Source organism: Silurus aristotelis (assembly GCF_946808225.1).
Source record: "Silurus aristotelis genome assembly, chromosome: 12".
NCBI classification, from domain to species: domain Eukaryota; kingdom Metazoa; phylum Chordata; class Actinopteri; order Siluriformes; family Siluridae; genus Silurus; species Silurus aristotelis.
Window position 1 is genome coordinate 1,953,339 of NC_139585.1, and position 16,106 is coordinate 1,969,444.

The window sequence follows — 16,106 nt, forward strand, 5'->3', positions numbered from 1 at the left end:
AAATAAAAAAGCTCCTGTTGCACTTTTTCAGGCCACTCACTTGATCTGACTCTGAGCTGAAGCCATCACAGGAGAGGAGACGGGTACGAATCAACATTTGTGGTTTTAATTATAGATATACAGATATACAGACAGACAGACAGACAGACCGATAGACCGATAGACAGATAGATAGATAGATAGATAGATAGATAGATAGATAGATAGATAGATAGATAGATAGATAGATAGATAGATAGATAGATAGATAGATAGACAGACAGACAGACAGACAGACAGACAGACAGACAGACAGACAGACAATCAGATAGGAGGAGTTTTTTGTACAAATTATATTTGATATGTTTTGTAGGACGCTGCAGTAGATATGGGTGGAAGCTGCAGTAGAAGACAGTGGGTTCTTCTGGTATCAGGTTCTAAAGGCTGGGAAAACTACAGGCACCAGGTTCAAACATGGAATTCAGCAGCGTGTTTTTTACTCTCAGTCTAAATATACAGTAATGTATTTATATTTAATAAACAGAAATGTGAAGTCTCTGAGTTTCTTTTTCAGGCCAACGTGTGTCACGCCTATCAGGTCGCTCGACAGAACGGTGTTCCAGAAGAGCAGATGGTGGTGATGATGTACGATGATATTGCGGATAATACAGAGTGAGTCTGATGTTATTGCTCTCTTTCTATATAATTAATACATTTTTATTTAATATTATTTATTATTTTACTTAATAAAACATGTACCTTCTGAAAAAATCTTTGTTTTGTGTGTGTGTGTGTGTGTGTGTGTGTGTGTGTGTGTGTGTGTGTGTGTGTGTGTGTGTGTGTGTAGAAATCCCAAAATTGGAAACATAATCAACATCACTAATGGCCCTAATGTTTACCCTGGAGTTTCAAAGGACTACACTGGAAGGGTAATGAATTAATGTAATTATAAAGAAATACTGTGATTAAAAGTGTGTGTGTGTGTGTGTGTGTGTGTTTGATTGATTGACTATTTTGCTGATTGTTAAATCACTTGTTTGTAAATCGTGTTATCAGGAGGTCTCAGCTGAAAACTTTCTGGCTGTCCTGCGTGGAGATTCGGCTGCTGTCAAGAAAACAGGAAGGAAGAAAGTCATAGAAAGGTAGAAACCCAATCTTCAGCTTTACTCACGAAATTTCATGACTGAGTCAGGTGATGTTCATCCTGCATTGTGATTGGTCAGAACCCAGAGGTGTTGGTTGGTTTTCTATAACGGCAGCATTGTTCTGATACGTTATCATTTGTATAGTAACAGAAGGAGTCACCAGTGTCAGTGATTTGTACTGGTCAGAGTTCAGACACTGTCACACGAAGGAACATAAAACCAAACTTGTTTCCAAACTTTTTACAGAAACTTTACAAATTACACTACGGGATTTAAAAAAAAAAAAAAATGGAAGGGGAGGGGCAGGGATTTTCCGAGTTTAAAACTTGAAATCTTTTTCGAAAAATAAGAATTTTTATTTCTTTGTGTAAAGTTGTGTTGATTTTTCGACTTACAATTTGAAAATTCTATGTTTTAAATTTGGAACCTCCCTGCCCATAGTGGCCCTAATACGCTAGCTAGCTATATTATATTGTTATATTGGGGTTATATAGAAGAATCTTCTTAACCCAGCCATTAGGGGGGCACAAGCCAGTGCACTCTTAGTGCCGGTCTCAAGCCCGGGTAAATGGGGAGGGTTGCGTTAAGCGTAAAACATGTGCCAAATTAAATATGCGGATCACAAATGAGAATTTCATACCGGATCGGTCGAGGCCCGGGTTAACAACGACCGCCACAGGTATCGTTAGCCGACAGGGTACCGGTGGAAATTGGGCTACTGTTGGCCGAAGGAGGAGAAGGAGAGGAGGAAGACGTCTACAGAGACGGCAGGGAAAGGAGCAGTGTAGGAGAGTAGAGGTTCGAGTTGGTACTTTAAATGTTGGTACTATGACGGGTAAAGGGAGAGAGATAGCTGATATAATGGAGAGGAGAAAGGTAGATATGCTGTGTGTTCAGGAGACCAAGTGGAAAGGGAGTAAGGCCAGGAACATTGGAGGTGGGTTTAAACTGTTTTATCATGGTGTGGATGGAAAGAGAAATGGTGTAGGGGTGATTCTGAAGGAAGAGTACAGTAAGAGTGTAGTGGAGGTGAAGAGAGTTTCTGATAGGGTGATGATCGTGAAGGTGGAGGTTGAAGGGATGATGATAAATGTCATCAGTGCCTATGCTCCACAAGTTGGCTGTGAGATGGAGGAGAAGGAAAGATTCTGGAATGAATTAGATGAAGTGGTAGATGGTGTACCTAGGAAAGAACGATTGGTGATTGGGGCAGACTTTAATGGGCATGTAGGTGAAGGGAACAGAGGTGATGAGGAGGTGATGGGTAGGTATGGTTTTAAGGAGAGGAATGTGGAAGGGCAGATGGTGGTAGATTTTGTTAAAAGGATGGAAATGGCAGTGGTGAACACGTATTTTAAGAAGAAGGAGGATCATAGGGTGACGTGTAAGAGTGGAGGAAGGTGCACACAGGTGGATTATGTTCTGTGTAGGTGATGCAACCTGAAGGAGATTGGAGACTGTAAGGTGTTGGCGGGGGACAGTGTAGCTAGACAGCATCGGATGGTGGTATGCAGGATGGTTTTGGAGGCGAAGAAGAAGAGGAGGAAAGTAAGGATTGAAAGAAGAATAAGATGGTGGAAACTTAAGGAGGAAGAGTGTAGTGTGAGGTTCAGGGAAGAGGTCAGACAGGGGCTTGGTGGTGGTGAAGAGGTGCCGGATGATTGGGCAACTACTGCAGGAGTGATGAGGGAGGCAGCTAGAAAAGTACTTGGTGTGACATCTGGAAATAGAAAAGCAAGACAAGGAGACGTGGTGGTCGAATGAGGAAAAGCAGGAGAGCATTAGGGGAAAGAGGTTGGCAAAACAGAAGTGGGATCGACAGAGTGATGAGAAAAGTAGGCAGGAGTACAAGGAGATGCGGCAGCAGGTAAAAAAGGATGTGGCGAAAGCCAAGGAAAAGGCATATGAGGAGCTGTATAAGAGGTTGGACACTAAGGAAGGAGAAAATGATTTATACCGATTGGCCAGGCAGAGGGACCGAGCTGGGAAGGATGTACTGCAAGTTAGAGCAATAAAGGATGGAGAGGGAAATGTGTTGACTAATGAGGAGAGTGTGTTGAGAAGATGGAGGGAGTATTTTAAACAGCTGATGAATGAGGAAAATCAGAGAGAGAGAAGGTTGGAGGATGTGGAGTTGGTGAAGCAGGATGTAGATAGGATTAGTAAGGAGGAAGTGAGAGCAGCGATTAAGAGGATGAAGAATGGAAAGTCGGTTGGACCAGATGACATACCGGTAGAAGCGTGGAGATGTTTAGGAGAGATGGCAGTGGAGTTTTTAACCAGATTGTTTAACAGGATTCTGGAAGGGGAGAGGATGCCTGAGGAATGGAGAACGAGTGTGCTGGTACCGATCTTTAAGCATAAGGGAGATGTGCAGACCTGCAGTAACTACAGGGGAATTAAGTTGATCAGTCACACCATGAAGTTATGGGAAAGAGTAGTGGAAGCCAGGCTGAGAGAAGAGGTGACCATCTGTGAGCAACAGTATGGTTTCATGCCGAGGAAGAGCACCACAGATGCCTTATTTGCTTTGAGGATGTTGATGGAGAAGTATAGAGAAGGACAGAAGGAGCTGCATTGTGTATTTGTGGATTTAGAGAAAGCGTACGACAGGGTGCCGAGAGAGGAGTTGTGGTATTTTATGAGGAAGTCAGGTGTGTCAGAGAAGTACGTGAGGGTGGTGCAGGACATGTATGAGGACAGTGTGACGGCAGTGAAGTGTGCAGTAGGTACGACAGACTGGTTCAGGGTGAAGGTTGGACTGCATCAAGGATCGGCCCTGAGCCCTTTCCTGTTTGCAGTGGTGATGGACAGGTTGACGGACGAGGTCAGACAGGAGTCTCCCTGGACTATGATGTTTGCAGATGATATTGTGATTTGTGGTGAGTGTAGAGAGCAGGTTGAGAAGAGCCTGGAGAGGTGGAGATATGCGCTTGAGAGAAGGGGAATGAAAGTCAGTAGGAGTAAGACAGAATACATGTGTGTGAATGAGAGGGAGGGCAGTGGAGTGATGCAGTTGCAGGGAGAAGAGGTGGAGAAGGTGGAGGAGTTCAGGTACCTGGGGTCAACAGTGCAAAGTAATGGAGAGTGTGTTAGAGAAGTAAAGAAAAGAGTGCAGGCAGGGCGGAGTGGGTGGAGAAGAGTGACAGGAGTGATTTGTGATAGTAGGGTATCTGCAAGAATGAAAGGGTAAGTTTATAGGACTGTGGTGAGACCTGCGATGTTGTATGGATTAGAAACAGTGGCATTGAGTAAAAGACAGGAGGTGGAGCTGGAGGTAGCAGAGCTGAAAATGTTGAGGTTTTCGTTGGGAGTGACGAGGATGGACAAGATTAGAAATGAGTTAATTAGAGGGACAGCACATGTAGGATGTTTTGGTGACAAGGTGAGGGAGGCGAGATTGAGATGGTTTGGACATGTGCAGAGAAGGGACATGAATTATATTAGTAGAAAAATGCTGAAGATGGAGCCACCAGGTAGGAGGAAAAGAGGAAGGCCAAGGAGGAGGTTCATGGATGTGGTGAGGGAAGACATGCAGGTAGTTGGTGTGAAAGAGGCAGATGTAGAGGACAGGGTGGTATGGAGACGGATGATCCGCTGTGGCGACCCCTAATGGGAGCAGCCGAAAGAAGAAGAAGAAGAAGAAGATAGAAGAATCTTCTTCTTTTTTTTTGACTGCTCCCATTAGTGGTCGCCACAGCGGACCACCTCTTCTTCTTCACCTCCAAAACCATCCTACAGACCACCATCCGATGCTGTCTAGCTACACTGTCCCCTGCCAACACCTTACAGTCTCCAATCTCCTTCAGGTTGCATCTCCTACATAGAACATAGTCCACCTGTGTGCACCTTCCTCCACTCTTATACGTCACCCTATGATCCTCCTTCTTCTTAAAATACGTATTTACCACTGCCATTTTCATCCTTTTAGCAAAATCTACCACCATCTGCCCTTCCACATTTCTCTCCTTTAGGCCATACGTACCCATCACCTCCTCATCACCTCTTTTCCCTTCACCTACATGCCCATTAAAGTCTGCCCCAATCACCAATCTTTCATTTCTAGGTACACCATCTACCACTTCATCTAATTCACTCCAGAATCTTTCCTTCTCCTCCATCTCAAAGCCAACTTGTGGAGCATAGGCACTGATGACATTTATCATCATCCCTTCAACTTCCACCTTCACGATCAACACCCTATCAGAAACTTTCTTCTCCTCCACTACACTCTTACTGTACTCTACCTTCAGAATCCCCCCTACACCATTTCTCTTTTCATCCACACCATAATAGAACAGTTTAAACCCACCTCCAATGTTTCTGGCCTTACTCCCTTTCCACTTAGTCTCCTGAACACACAACATATCTACCTTTCTCCTCTCCATCATATCAGCTATCTCTCTCCCTTTACCAGTCATAGTGCCAACATTTAAAGTACCAACCTGAACCTCTACTCTCCTACACTGCTTCTTTTCCTGCCGTCTCTGTAGACGTCTTCCTCCTCTCCTTCTCCTCCTTCGGCCAACAGTAGCCCAATTTCCACCGGTACCCTGTCGGCTAACGATACCTGTGGCGGTCGTTGTTACCCCGGGCCTCGACCGATCCGGTATGAAATCCTTAATCGTGACCCGCATATTTGATTTGGCACATGTTTTACGCTGGATGCCCTTCCTAACGCAACCCTCCCCATTTATCCGGGCTTGGGACCGGCACTAAGAGTGCACTGGCTCTGGCAACCCTAATGGCTGGGTTGGGGTTATATAGAAGAATAATAAAGTTTATTATTATATCAGATATCTGTTCTCTCTTAGTGACAAAAATGATTCTATCTTCATCTACCTGTCGGATCACGGAGCTCATGGAATCTTTGGATTTCCTCATTCCACGGTAAGATCTTTCTCCTGATCAACGCTTTCATCACTCATGTCATTTCACACACAGTGTTTCTGTTGTGTTCACACTGCCACATGTGTTTCGTTTTGGTTTCAGTCTCCATTATTTCCACTGGTTCCCTCACTAGTCAAGTCAAGTGGCTTTTATTCTCATTTTTGCTATACACAGTGGTACACAGTACACAGTAAAAATAAAACAACGTTCCTCCGGAACCCTGGTGCTACACTAAACAACAAAACAACAACAGCATAGAGCTACAACACAAACATAAAGTGCATCGAGTGCAACCTGGTGCAAACAGTGCAAACAAAAAACAGAACAGACAGACAGTGCAGACAGACAACACAAGACAAGACAAAAGACAAAAAAACAAGTATAGCGCCAAATAGTAAACCTGCTGTATACTTGATTATACAGTACTGTGTAAGGAGAAATGTAAAAACTATACCCAGGGGAGAATACAAACAGAACAGAACAATGAAGTGCAAAAAACAGCAGCAAGGAGGTGCAAAAACTTCTCTATATGCTGACTCGTCGTTCTTGCTGATTAGACCCACCACAGTCATGTCATCAGCGAACTTGATATGTTTTGAGCTGTGCGTTGGTGCACAGTCATGAGTCAGCAGAGTGAACAGCAGTGGACTGAGCACACAGGCCTGAGGGGCTCCAGTGCTCAGTGTGGTGGTGCTGGAGATGCTGTTCCCGATCCGGACTGACTGAGGTCTCCCAGTCAGGAAGTCCAGGATCCAGTTGCAGAGAGAGGTGTTCAGGCCCAGAAGGTTCAACTTCTCGATCAGGTGCTGAGGAATGATTGTGTTGAATGCTGAGCTGAAATCAATGAACAGCATTTGTACATATGAGTCCTTGTTATACAGGTGGGTGAGGGCCAGATGGAGGGTTGTGGAGATGGCATCGTCCGTGGAACGGTTTGGATGATACGCAAACTGCATGGGGTCCAGGGAGGGTGGAAGCTGTGTCTTGATGTGCTTAATGACGAGCCTCTCGAAGCACTTCATCACGATGGGAGTGAGCGCGACAGGACGATAGTCATTGAGGAACAATGGTCGTTGTCTTGAGGCACGTGGGAACAACATTGCTGCTCAGGGAGATGTTGAAGATGTCAGAGAAGACATCTGCTAGTTGTTCTGCACATTCCCTGAGCACTCTGCCAGGAATGTTGTCTGGTCCAGCAGACTTCTGTGGGTTAGCTCTGCATACAGTTTTCCTCACTTCAGCTGTGGTTAGACAGAGCACCTGGTCAGTGGAAGGAGGGATGGTCTTCCTCGCCACCACGTTGTTCTGTACCTCAAACCGGGCGTAGAAGTCATTCAGCGCATCTGGGAGGGAGGCGTCACGGTCACAAGCAGGTGATGTGGTCTTGTAATTCGTGATCGCCTGGATGCCCTGCCACATGCGCCGGGTGTCTCCACTGTCCTGGAAGTGGTTGTGGATTTTCTTTGCGTGTGCGCGCTTCGCCTCTCTGATGGCACGAGACAGTTTGGCCCTTGCTGTTTTTAAGGCCGTCTTGTCCCCTGATCTGAAGGCAAAGTCTCTTTGTTTCAGCAGCGCACGCACATTTGCAGTCATCCACGGCTTCTGGTTGGAGCGTGTAGTGATGGTCTTGGAGATAGTCACATCATCAACGCACTTGTTGATGTAGCTGGTCACTGATGATGTGTACTCCTCCAAGTTGATGGAATCGCCATTGGTTGCAGCCTCTCTAAACATGTCCCAGTCAGTGCACTCAAAACAGTCCTGAAGAGCAGAAGTAGCTCCTTCTGGCCAGGTTTTCACCTGTTTCAGAACCGGTTTAGAGCGTCTGATGAGCGGTCTGTATGCTGGAATTAACATAACAGAGCAGTGGTCTGAGTATGCGAGATGGGGGCGGAGCTCGGCAAGATACGCGCCGGGGATGTTTGTGTAAACAAGATCCAGCGTGTTCGCTCCTCTCGTTGCAAAGTCCACATGCTGATGGAGTTAAGGAAGCACAGTCCTGAGATTCACATGGTTGAAATCTCTGGCGATAATAAACAATCCATCGGGGTGAGCATTCTGCAGGTCGCTAATAGTGCCGTAGAGTTTACTCAGTGCCTCCTTAGCATTAGCACTGGGTGGAATGTACACTCCGACGATGAATACAGTTGTGAATTCCCGTGGTAAATAAAAAGGTCTGCATCTAACAGTCACAAACTCCACTAGTGATGAGCAATAGCAAGAAACAAGCACAGAGTTCTTACACCATTCCGTGTTGATATAAACACACACGCCACCACCGCGAGTCTTACCGCACAGAGCTGCGTTTCTGTCGGCTCGAAACACGGTTAGCCCATCCTAGCTGGATGGCGGCTTCCGGAACTCTGTCGCTGAGCCACGTCTCCGTGAAAACAAAGACGCAACAGTCTCTTAACTCTCGCTGTGTGGTTCGCTGGAGTCGGATGTAGTCCAGTTTATTATCCAGGGAGCAGACGTTTGGAAGAAAAATGGACGGGAGAGCCGGCCGGCTAGGGTTAGCATTTAGCCTAGCATGGACACCCGCCCGCTTGCCGCGCTTCCGCTTCCTCGAACAGCGCTTTCGACGTCTCCTCTCCCGGCCACCGGCATCAGGTAACACCGAGGGCTGGGGGCCTGGTCTTTGCGGCCGAGGTCGCAGCAAGCCGAGGTCGCGAAGGTTGTTGATAATATCATCATCATGCAGATTATTGGTTGCATGATGCCTGTACTGTAGCAGTGTCTGGTGGTCGTACGCATGAACACAGCTGACTCTGGTGTCCATGTATTGTGGAAGGTCGTGCTAAATATGGTGAAAGCACCATTTTTGGATCCGGAGAGGCCGCTGCGAGCTACTGCCGCGCCGCCATCTTGGATCAATCGCACCTGTTTTGAGTTTTCTCATTGATTTATTTCTATATTATTTCCTGTGTCACTTTTTCCGCCTCTGAAGTATAAACTCAGTCTAGTCTTCATAAACCTGTTCATACAAGACAATTGTGGTGTTTAACAGCCAGAAATCTGCAGTAAATTCTTAGATTCAGGTTTTCTCACTTCTTCTCCTTTACACTAATCATCACCTACATCTAGAAATATTAGTGATTGGTTCAAATGTGTAAAAGGATCAAATTGTACTCTTCTAAACTTTGTTTTGGCCTTAAACCTAATAACAAGCCCAGAATTTATCTATCTTTCTACTACATCGTCTTCAAGCCTGAAACCACAGGTGATGCTTCACTCAGGCTGAACCCCCATGAATCTATTTTCCTGCAACCTCCATGATCATCTTTTCTCCTCCAGTCTCAGTAGTGACCTGCATGGATGTTCTCGATACACCTGCTAGATGTTCTACAAATTTCATAAATGATAATAATCAATTGTTTTCTATTGCAGCTTTACGCACATGATCTCATTAACACGGTGAACACGATGTCATGCAGTGGCACCTTTTCCAAGGTTCGTATCAGTTCCTTTTCAAATATACACCATACGGTCCAAAGTATTGTAACAACTGGCTTTTCGAACAATATGCTGTTCTTCCTTAAACTGTTACCAAAAAGAGGCAAGCAATTGTATCAGACGTCTTTGGATGCAGCATAACATTTTTCCTTTCACTTAAACTTGGAGACCCAAACGTGTTTCCGCATGACGATGCCCCTGTGCACAAAGTCAGCCTCACGAAGACCTGCTTTCCATGCGTTGGAGTGGAAGATCTCCTGCTTAAGAGCTCCAACACTATTAAACATGAATAAATTAAACCTCTGAAATTTGAGACAGCAGAGGCGCTCGACTGGTGGCAGCAGAACGAAGAGGTAAAGCTGTTGGAGAAGTTTTCAGCATCTTCAGGATGGACGAGTTTGTGATTTTATTTTCACAAAATTTGGAAAAGAAATCGAGTTGTGTAACTGAAGGTATTTGTGAATCCACAACTGTGAAAGATTGCTGAATAAATCCAGATGTTTGCAGATGGTGATTTATTTGGAATCGTGCCATGCCGGATCGATGCTAGACAAGCTCTCAGACTCAAACGGTTAGCACTTTTCATACTTATTGCTCGGATGCCATGTTTACATGTACGTGTTCTCCTCATACGTCTGTAAAGATTTTATCGTCCGGTTTCAGTGTATTCAGTCGGCTCATGCGGTCCTGATGAGTATGCGTACGCTTGGTGCTGGGATGAGGAAAGAAACACGTTTCTGGCTGATGTTTTCACTTTGTACTGGCTGCACCACACCGAGAGCGTTAGTGTTCATCCTGTCATTATTAAAGAGTTACAAGAAAAGAACTTCCACAGCACTGGACTGCATGTTGGTTTAGTGTTTGAAATTGGACTCATTCTTTTTTTCTGTTCTTTTTCACTTCACTGTAAAGTCCAATCTCAGCTCGACTTCGTTTGAGGATCAGTATTTGTACGTGAAGGAAAACGTTCGCAACGCCGTGAAAAAGAGAAGAGGGAAGATTCAGACGCCAAATAACTACGGGTGCAAGGTGTGTACGAAACGATACAAAATAAATCTTTTATAGCTCTATGAATGTTCTACGTTTCATGACAGCTCTCAGGAGACATCGTCTTCAAGCGATGGAGTGCTAATGCTAAGCACACGTGATTGCAAACTGCGTTTTCTGGTCAAGCCAAAACATTGCCATGGTGTCTTTTTTTTATTAGCATGAGAAAGTCAATTGTTTTTTAGATGTCTGTGAGACGACCCAGTCCGGTTCCCACTCTGTATTAAACGATTTAATGATTCAAATATACATTATCACCAAAAGTATTGGGACACCTGACATTTCCACCTATATGTGTTTCTTCCTCAAACCAACACACAATTGTGTTGGACGTCTTTGGATGTCGGAGCATGAAATTTTCCCTACACTTGAACCAGGAAACCCAAACCTGTTCCCTGTGCACAACCCAGCTCCATGAAGATCTGCTTTTCATGGGTTGGAGTGGAGGATCTCCTTCTATAAAGCTCCAATGCTATTGAACACTTTTGGGATGAATGTGAACAATGACCACACCCCAGACCTCCTCACCTTCTCACCTCCATCACTACCTGACTTTATAACAACCTTGTGCCTGAATAAGCACAAATCACCACAAGAACATCTCCCCAGAAGAATCTTTGTCAGCTGTTTCACAAATCTTTGGTTATATTGTGTATTATTACACAAATGTTGACAAGAATGTCTCGTATACGTGTTTAAGTGTAATTTAATATATTCTTCCTAATACTCTGTGATATTTAGGGAATGCTGAAGGTAATGCTGAGTGAATTTCTTGGTGACTCAGTCAGCGAGACCTTCACGTCCCAGCCCCTGAATGCTTCAGTGTCTGATATAGCAGATGCTGCAGACGTTCCCCTGATAATCCAAGAAAACAGGATTACAAAAGAACAGGACCCAGAAAAACGTCAGGTCCTGGAAAAGCAATACAACAATCTGATTAGAGTGAGTAATCCGTCTCTCACTGTACTGCATCAAATACAGATTTCATTTCTGAATAAATTCCATTCTCACACTCACTGTATCGATCAACTGACTCGGATTTCTGAGACTCATACTGGAGACTCCTTCAATACCTTTTTAGATATTCATCTTCTTTCAGAAAAGTCTATTGTATGTTTATTGCACACGTTTATGTGCACACGTCTTCAAATGAGCTGTTACTATAACAACTATAGAACATTTATCAATGCCTTCTGACCAATCACAATTAAGCAACACTGTATTAGTCTGTATGTTCCTTTTTTGGGTCATGTTCAATGTCCAAACCCCATTATTAAAGTTCTAAACCCCACCCCCATTTCCTACATTCATCATATATTCAAACTTATTCATAATAACAGCAGTGATGTCAGAAATGTGGCTATTATTTAAATAGCTATATTTTATAATGCAACATAATCACTGTAGAAGGTTTTATAGATTTATATCCATTTGGTAGAAAAGGAAGATGATGGATGAGGTGCTGCAGAAGATTGCTGACCGCATGGGAGCTTCAGGAGCTCTACTTGAAAAACGTGAGGTGACTCGTACCTATGAGCTCAAAGTGGTGGCTGAGCATTTCAAGAAAATCCTCTTTAACTGGGAGGAGGAGCAGGTATGAGTACACGTTCAGCATTCAGGTGTTTGTTTGTTTATTTGTTTGTGCGAAACATTTCAGGAAACAGATGTTGTGATGTACATATGATGCATCAGCATCAGTGCTAGAGGTCATGGTGGTGAGGGAAACTCTCCTCAAGATGATGAATGTAGGAAACCTTAAGAGGAACCAGATTCAAATGGGGACCTCATCTTCAACAACAAACATTGCTGTTTTGAAGATGAAATGTTCACTGACGGGGACTTCAACGCTTTTGTCATGGTTACTAAGTGGATTTATAATCAGTAATCTCATTTATCTTCAGGCTATGGACCTGATTGATTATGAGAAGGAATTATGCAGGTCTGAGAAGGCAAAACGTATGGAATCACTAGGAGCTCAGGAGCATATGTAGCAAGCGAGAGAGAGAGAGAGAGAGAGAGGGATGCAGTATATTAGGTATATTACAGTATATTAGGAGAAGTGGAAAGAAGAAGAAGAAGAAGATTAGGTATACTTCCTGTTGCATAAAGGTTAAAAACATGTACATTTATAAACAGGGACTCCTGAAAGACTACCTTTTACATCATAACTAAAAGTGGGGGCCAGAAAGTAACACATACATGATCAAGCTTTGGGTCATGAAGCACCAGCCACACCACCATCAGCAAACTTGAGTGAACATGGGGAGATAATGGATGATGCATCCAAACCACTTCACTGGAACACTATAACCATGATGCCTCCAGATTTGTTTCTTTACCTAAAGCCAGGTTCACCTTGTGCGATTTTGGCCACAATTTGGTCGTCTGGGACAAATTTAGAAAATCCTAAAAGATTCCTATAATCCGAGGCTACAAATTGTTTTACAATCTGGTTTGTTCACTGACAGCCGATAAACGGCCGTTGCAATTATTTTTCCTCCTATAAAATTCTGCCCGTGTCAGAAGATATCAGAATCTTTTCTGCATTGTGACTTCTCCTACGACGAACTTCAAACCAACAGGAGTGCTGAACCTGAAGACGCGTGAATTTGCGCAACATTTTCAAATTACCTCAGGGAAACCATAGAAACGAATTAGTGGACAAAACAACAAGAAGTGAAACTTATTGAGTTATGGAGGGAAAAGGAATTATTTTTTTTTATTATGACATTATTATTTTAAAGGCCAGTCACAAAAAAAACGAACACTACAGATCGTTTTTGTTTGCTGCTAACTACCGTTAGCAAAAGAACACGGGTCTGGAGAGCGTCACGGATTGATGACGTAAAACTTCGGACGAGCTATTTTCTTGTGTGTCATGTTCATACAGTCTGACCAGCAACAATGGCAAAGGACTATAAAAATCGCAGTGTGAACCAGGCATAAGAAAAACCTATTTACAAAAGTCTAGACTAAACAAATAGGTTTGTAACCTGAACATGAGACTTAATCTAAAACCTAACTGGAAGGCAGTTCCTGTGGGGCTTTGTAAAAAAAAAGCTCTGCCCCCTGCTATAGTCTTTACTACTCAGGGTACCAACAAATAACCTGCACCCTTTGATCGATGCAGGTGTGAAAGATCATCGGAAGTGTTTTGTTTTGTAGTAGTTTTGTGGTTATGAGCCAAAACATTGAGTTGTAGAGCTGCAGAAATACTGTGAGGAAAAGCAAACATGCAAAACTGAACTTCGGGAATCACTTTTGAAATCAAACTAATAGCCCAAGATTTCATTAGTTTTATATTTAGAAATTCATACTGTGTTACTTTTTTAATGATACATGTTAATAATGAACTTTGTGATTCCTTGATCCTTACTCATGTCAACTCTCTCTGTCTTTGTACAGTTTGTTGTCACTCGTTCTCACCTGCAGGTGTTGGTGAATCTGTGCGAGTGTGGCTTGAAGGTTCAGAGGTATGTCAAGAGTTTCACTTGTTCAGTATTTAATCTGGAATGAAACACCTCCCTTGATTTCTCATTCATTTGTTTGTTTCCATCAGCATCACTGAAGCCATCAGTCACGTGAGCCAAGAGATTACGTTCTGAAGAAATCACACACTTCTTCACGATCTTCAGAGTATTCTTATTAAATTAAATATTCATCCCAATTCTTTATTGTGACCAAAGTCACATCTCTGCCAAGATTCAGAATAAAACCCTAAAATAAAAACATTTTTATTTGTCAAACCTGTATTTCAACCGTGCACGTAAATAAAACACTGATTGTACGCATGCTTGAATATTTGGTGTCATGTGAGAGATGTTGGACAGGTGCACCTGGAGGTTCAGGCAGATTTTAATGAAAACAATGGCAAAAAAGGTAAAAAATTCATTCTTAGGTTTAGAAGCAAGAAGGTTACAGTATGTTGAGGTGCTCAGTGGTTAAGATGTTGGACTTCAGAGCAGAAGGTCATAAGTTTAAATCCCAGCACCACCAAGCTGCCACTTCTGCACTCTTTAGCAAAGTCCTGGTCCTTTTGCTGCTCTGATGTGTAAATAATATCATTGTAATTTGCTCTGAATCAGGTAGTCTGCCAAATACCGTAAATGCAAATGTGAAAAAAAGCAGAAGTGAGTGTTTACTTCGCAAGGTTTTTAGGCTTCGTCTACACCAATACACGTTCGCTTGAAAACTCATATTTTTCATCAACATTTTGTCTTCTGTCCACACTGAGACGCTGTTTCCAATCAACGAAAATGCTTTAGAAAGCAATGACGCTTTATTTTTTTAGTTTCCGTGACGTTTCAAAGAGTAAACAAACTTTCTTTTCGGCTTCTCCCGTTAGGGGTCGCCACAGCGGATCCTCCGCACGTTTGATTTGGCACATGTTTTACGCTGGATGCCCTTCCTAACGCAACCCTCCCCAATTTATCCGGGCTTGGGACCGGCACTAAGAGTGGCTGGGGATGGTTCCCTGACCGGGAATCGAACCCGGGTCGCAGCGGTGGGAGCGCTGCATCTTAACCACTAGACCACCAGGGGAAGAGTAAAAGTATATAAAGTAAATAAACGGCGGGCAGAAATGACGCCGGTCGAAGATTATGTGCACCACAGCAACGTGAATAAGAAACATTTGAGAAACGAATGAAAATGATCGTGTGGACGCAGTGTTTTTTTTTTGTTTTTTTTTTAATGCTTTTTCAAGTGTTTCAAAAAGTGGGGGAGGTGGTAGCATAGTGGACTTTGGATGTTAAGATTGTGAGTTTAAATCCCAATCACACCAAGCTGGTGCTCCTGGGCCCCTGAGCAAGGCCCTTAACCCTATAGCTGCTCAACTGTATGAATGCGATAAATGTGAGTCACTCTGAATAAGGGGCGTCTGCAGAAATGTAAATCGATCAGGAAATGTGTAGACGTAAGTCCTTTTAAACTGTGTGTATCTGGAATCAGATTTGCCTTGTTACTGTGAACGGTGTGGTGAAGAAAGACCTTAATGAAAGAAATGAAAAGCAGTTCTACATATTCTGAGTGGGTGTGACCCCCATGTGCCTGACTGTTTAATTGGCTTAAGAGTGTTTCAAGGATTTATAGTTTATTAGCTGGACAGGACAGAGGAACTCTTGAGGAGTTCTGAAGGCCTTTGTGAGATGACCCAATCTAATTCTCAATCTCAGCCTTTTATGATTAATATTACAGCTGTTTTCAGACACACCAGTCCTTCATCTGTGTAAAAAATTATTTAAATATGCACTTTATAGCCATAATCCAGACTTCCCTAGCCATATGTAGTTCTTCCCCCAAAATGTTAGTACAAAGTTGAAGGCACACAATGAACTAGGAGACCCAAACCTGTTCCAGCATGACATTTGTGCACCAGCTCCATGAAGATCTGCTTTACATGGGTTGGAGTGGAAGATCTCCTGCTATAGAGCTTTGAACTCAACCCTACTGAACACATTTGGGATAAATGTGAAAACTGACTGCACCCCAGGTCTCCTCACCTCCATCAGTACCTGACTTTACTAACACCCTCTTGTCTGAATGAATCTTCACAAATCTCCACAAAATCTAGTGGAACATCTTGCCAGCAGA

At 43.4% G+C, this 16,106-nt stretch overlaps 2 protein-coding genes across 2 annotated transcripts in view; one reads left to right on the top strand and one right to left on the bottom strand.

Annotated features, from left to right (window-relative positions):
* Positions 1-285: 285 nt before the first annotated feature.
* LOC310734915 (legumain-like) lies at positions 286-14,119 on the top strand (the record flags this gene model as incomplete). The annotated part of the gene is made up of 13 exons (XM_083557395.1): positions 286-445; positions 554-651; positions 827-908; positions 1,036-1,121; positions 5,939-6,014; positions 9,402-9,464; positions 9,975-10,038; positions 10,131-10,249; positions 10,380-10,496; positions 11,256-11,456; positions 11,953-12,108; positions 13,920-13,987; positions 14,074-14,119. The coding sequence occupies exons 1-13, from the start codon at positions 368-370 to the stop codon at positions 14,117-14,119; spliced, it is 1,254 nt and encodes a 417-aa protein (XP_083413521.1). The 5' UTR covers positions 286-367.
* The window catches only part of LOC310734895 (uncharacterized protein), a gene marked incomplete at its 3' end in the record, with an annotated part of 265,495 nt that continues 256,456 nt past the window's right edge, over positions 7,068-16,106 (bottom strand). The window contains exon 2 of the mRNA XM_083557369.1: positions 7,068-8,445. Within this exon, the coding sequence (XP_083413495.1) occupies positions 7,068-7,871 (804 nt within the window). The 5' untranslated portion in view covers positions 7,872-8,445. The remainder of the gene's footprint in view (positions 8,446-16,106) is intronic.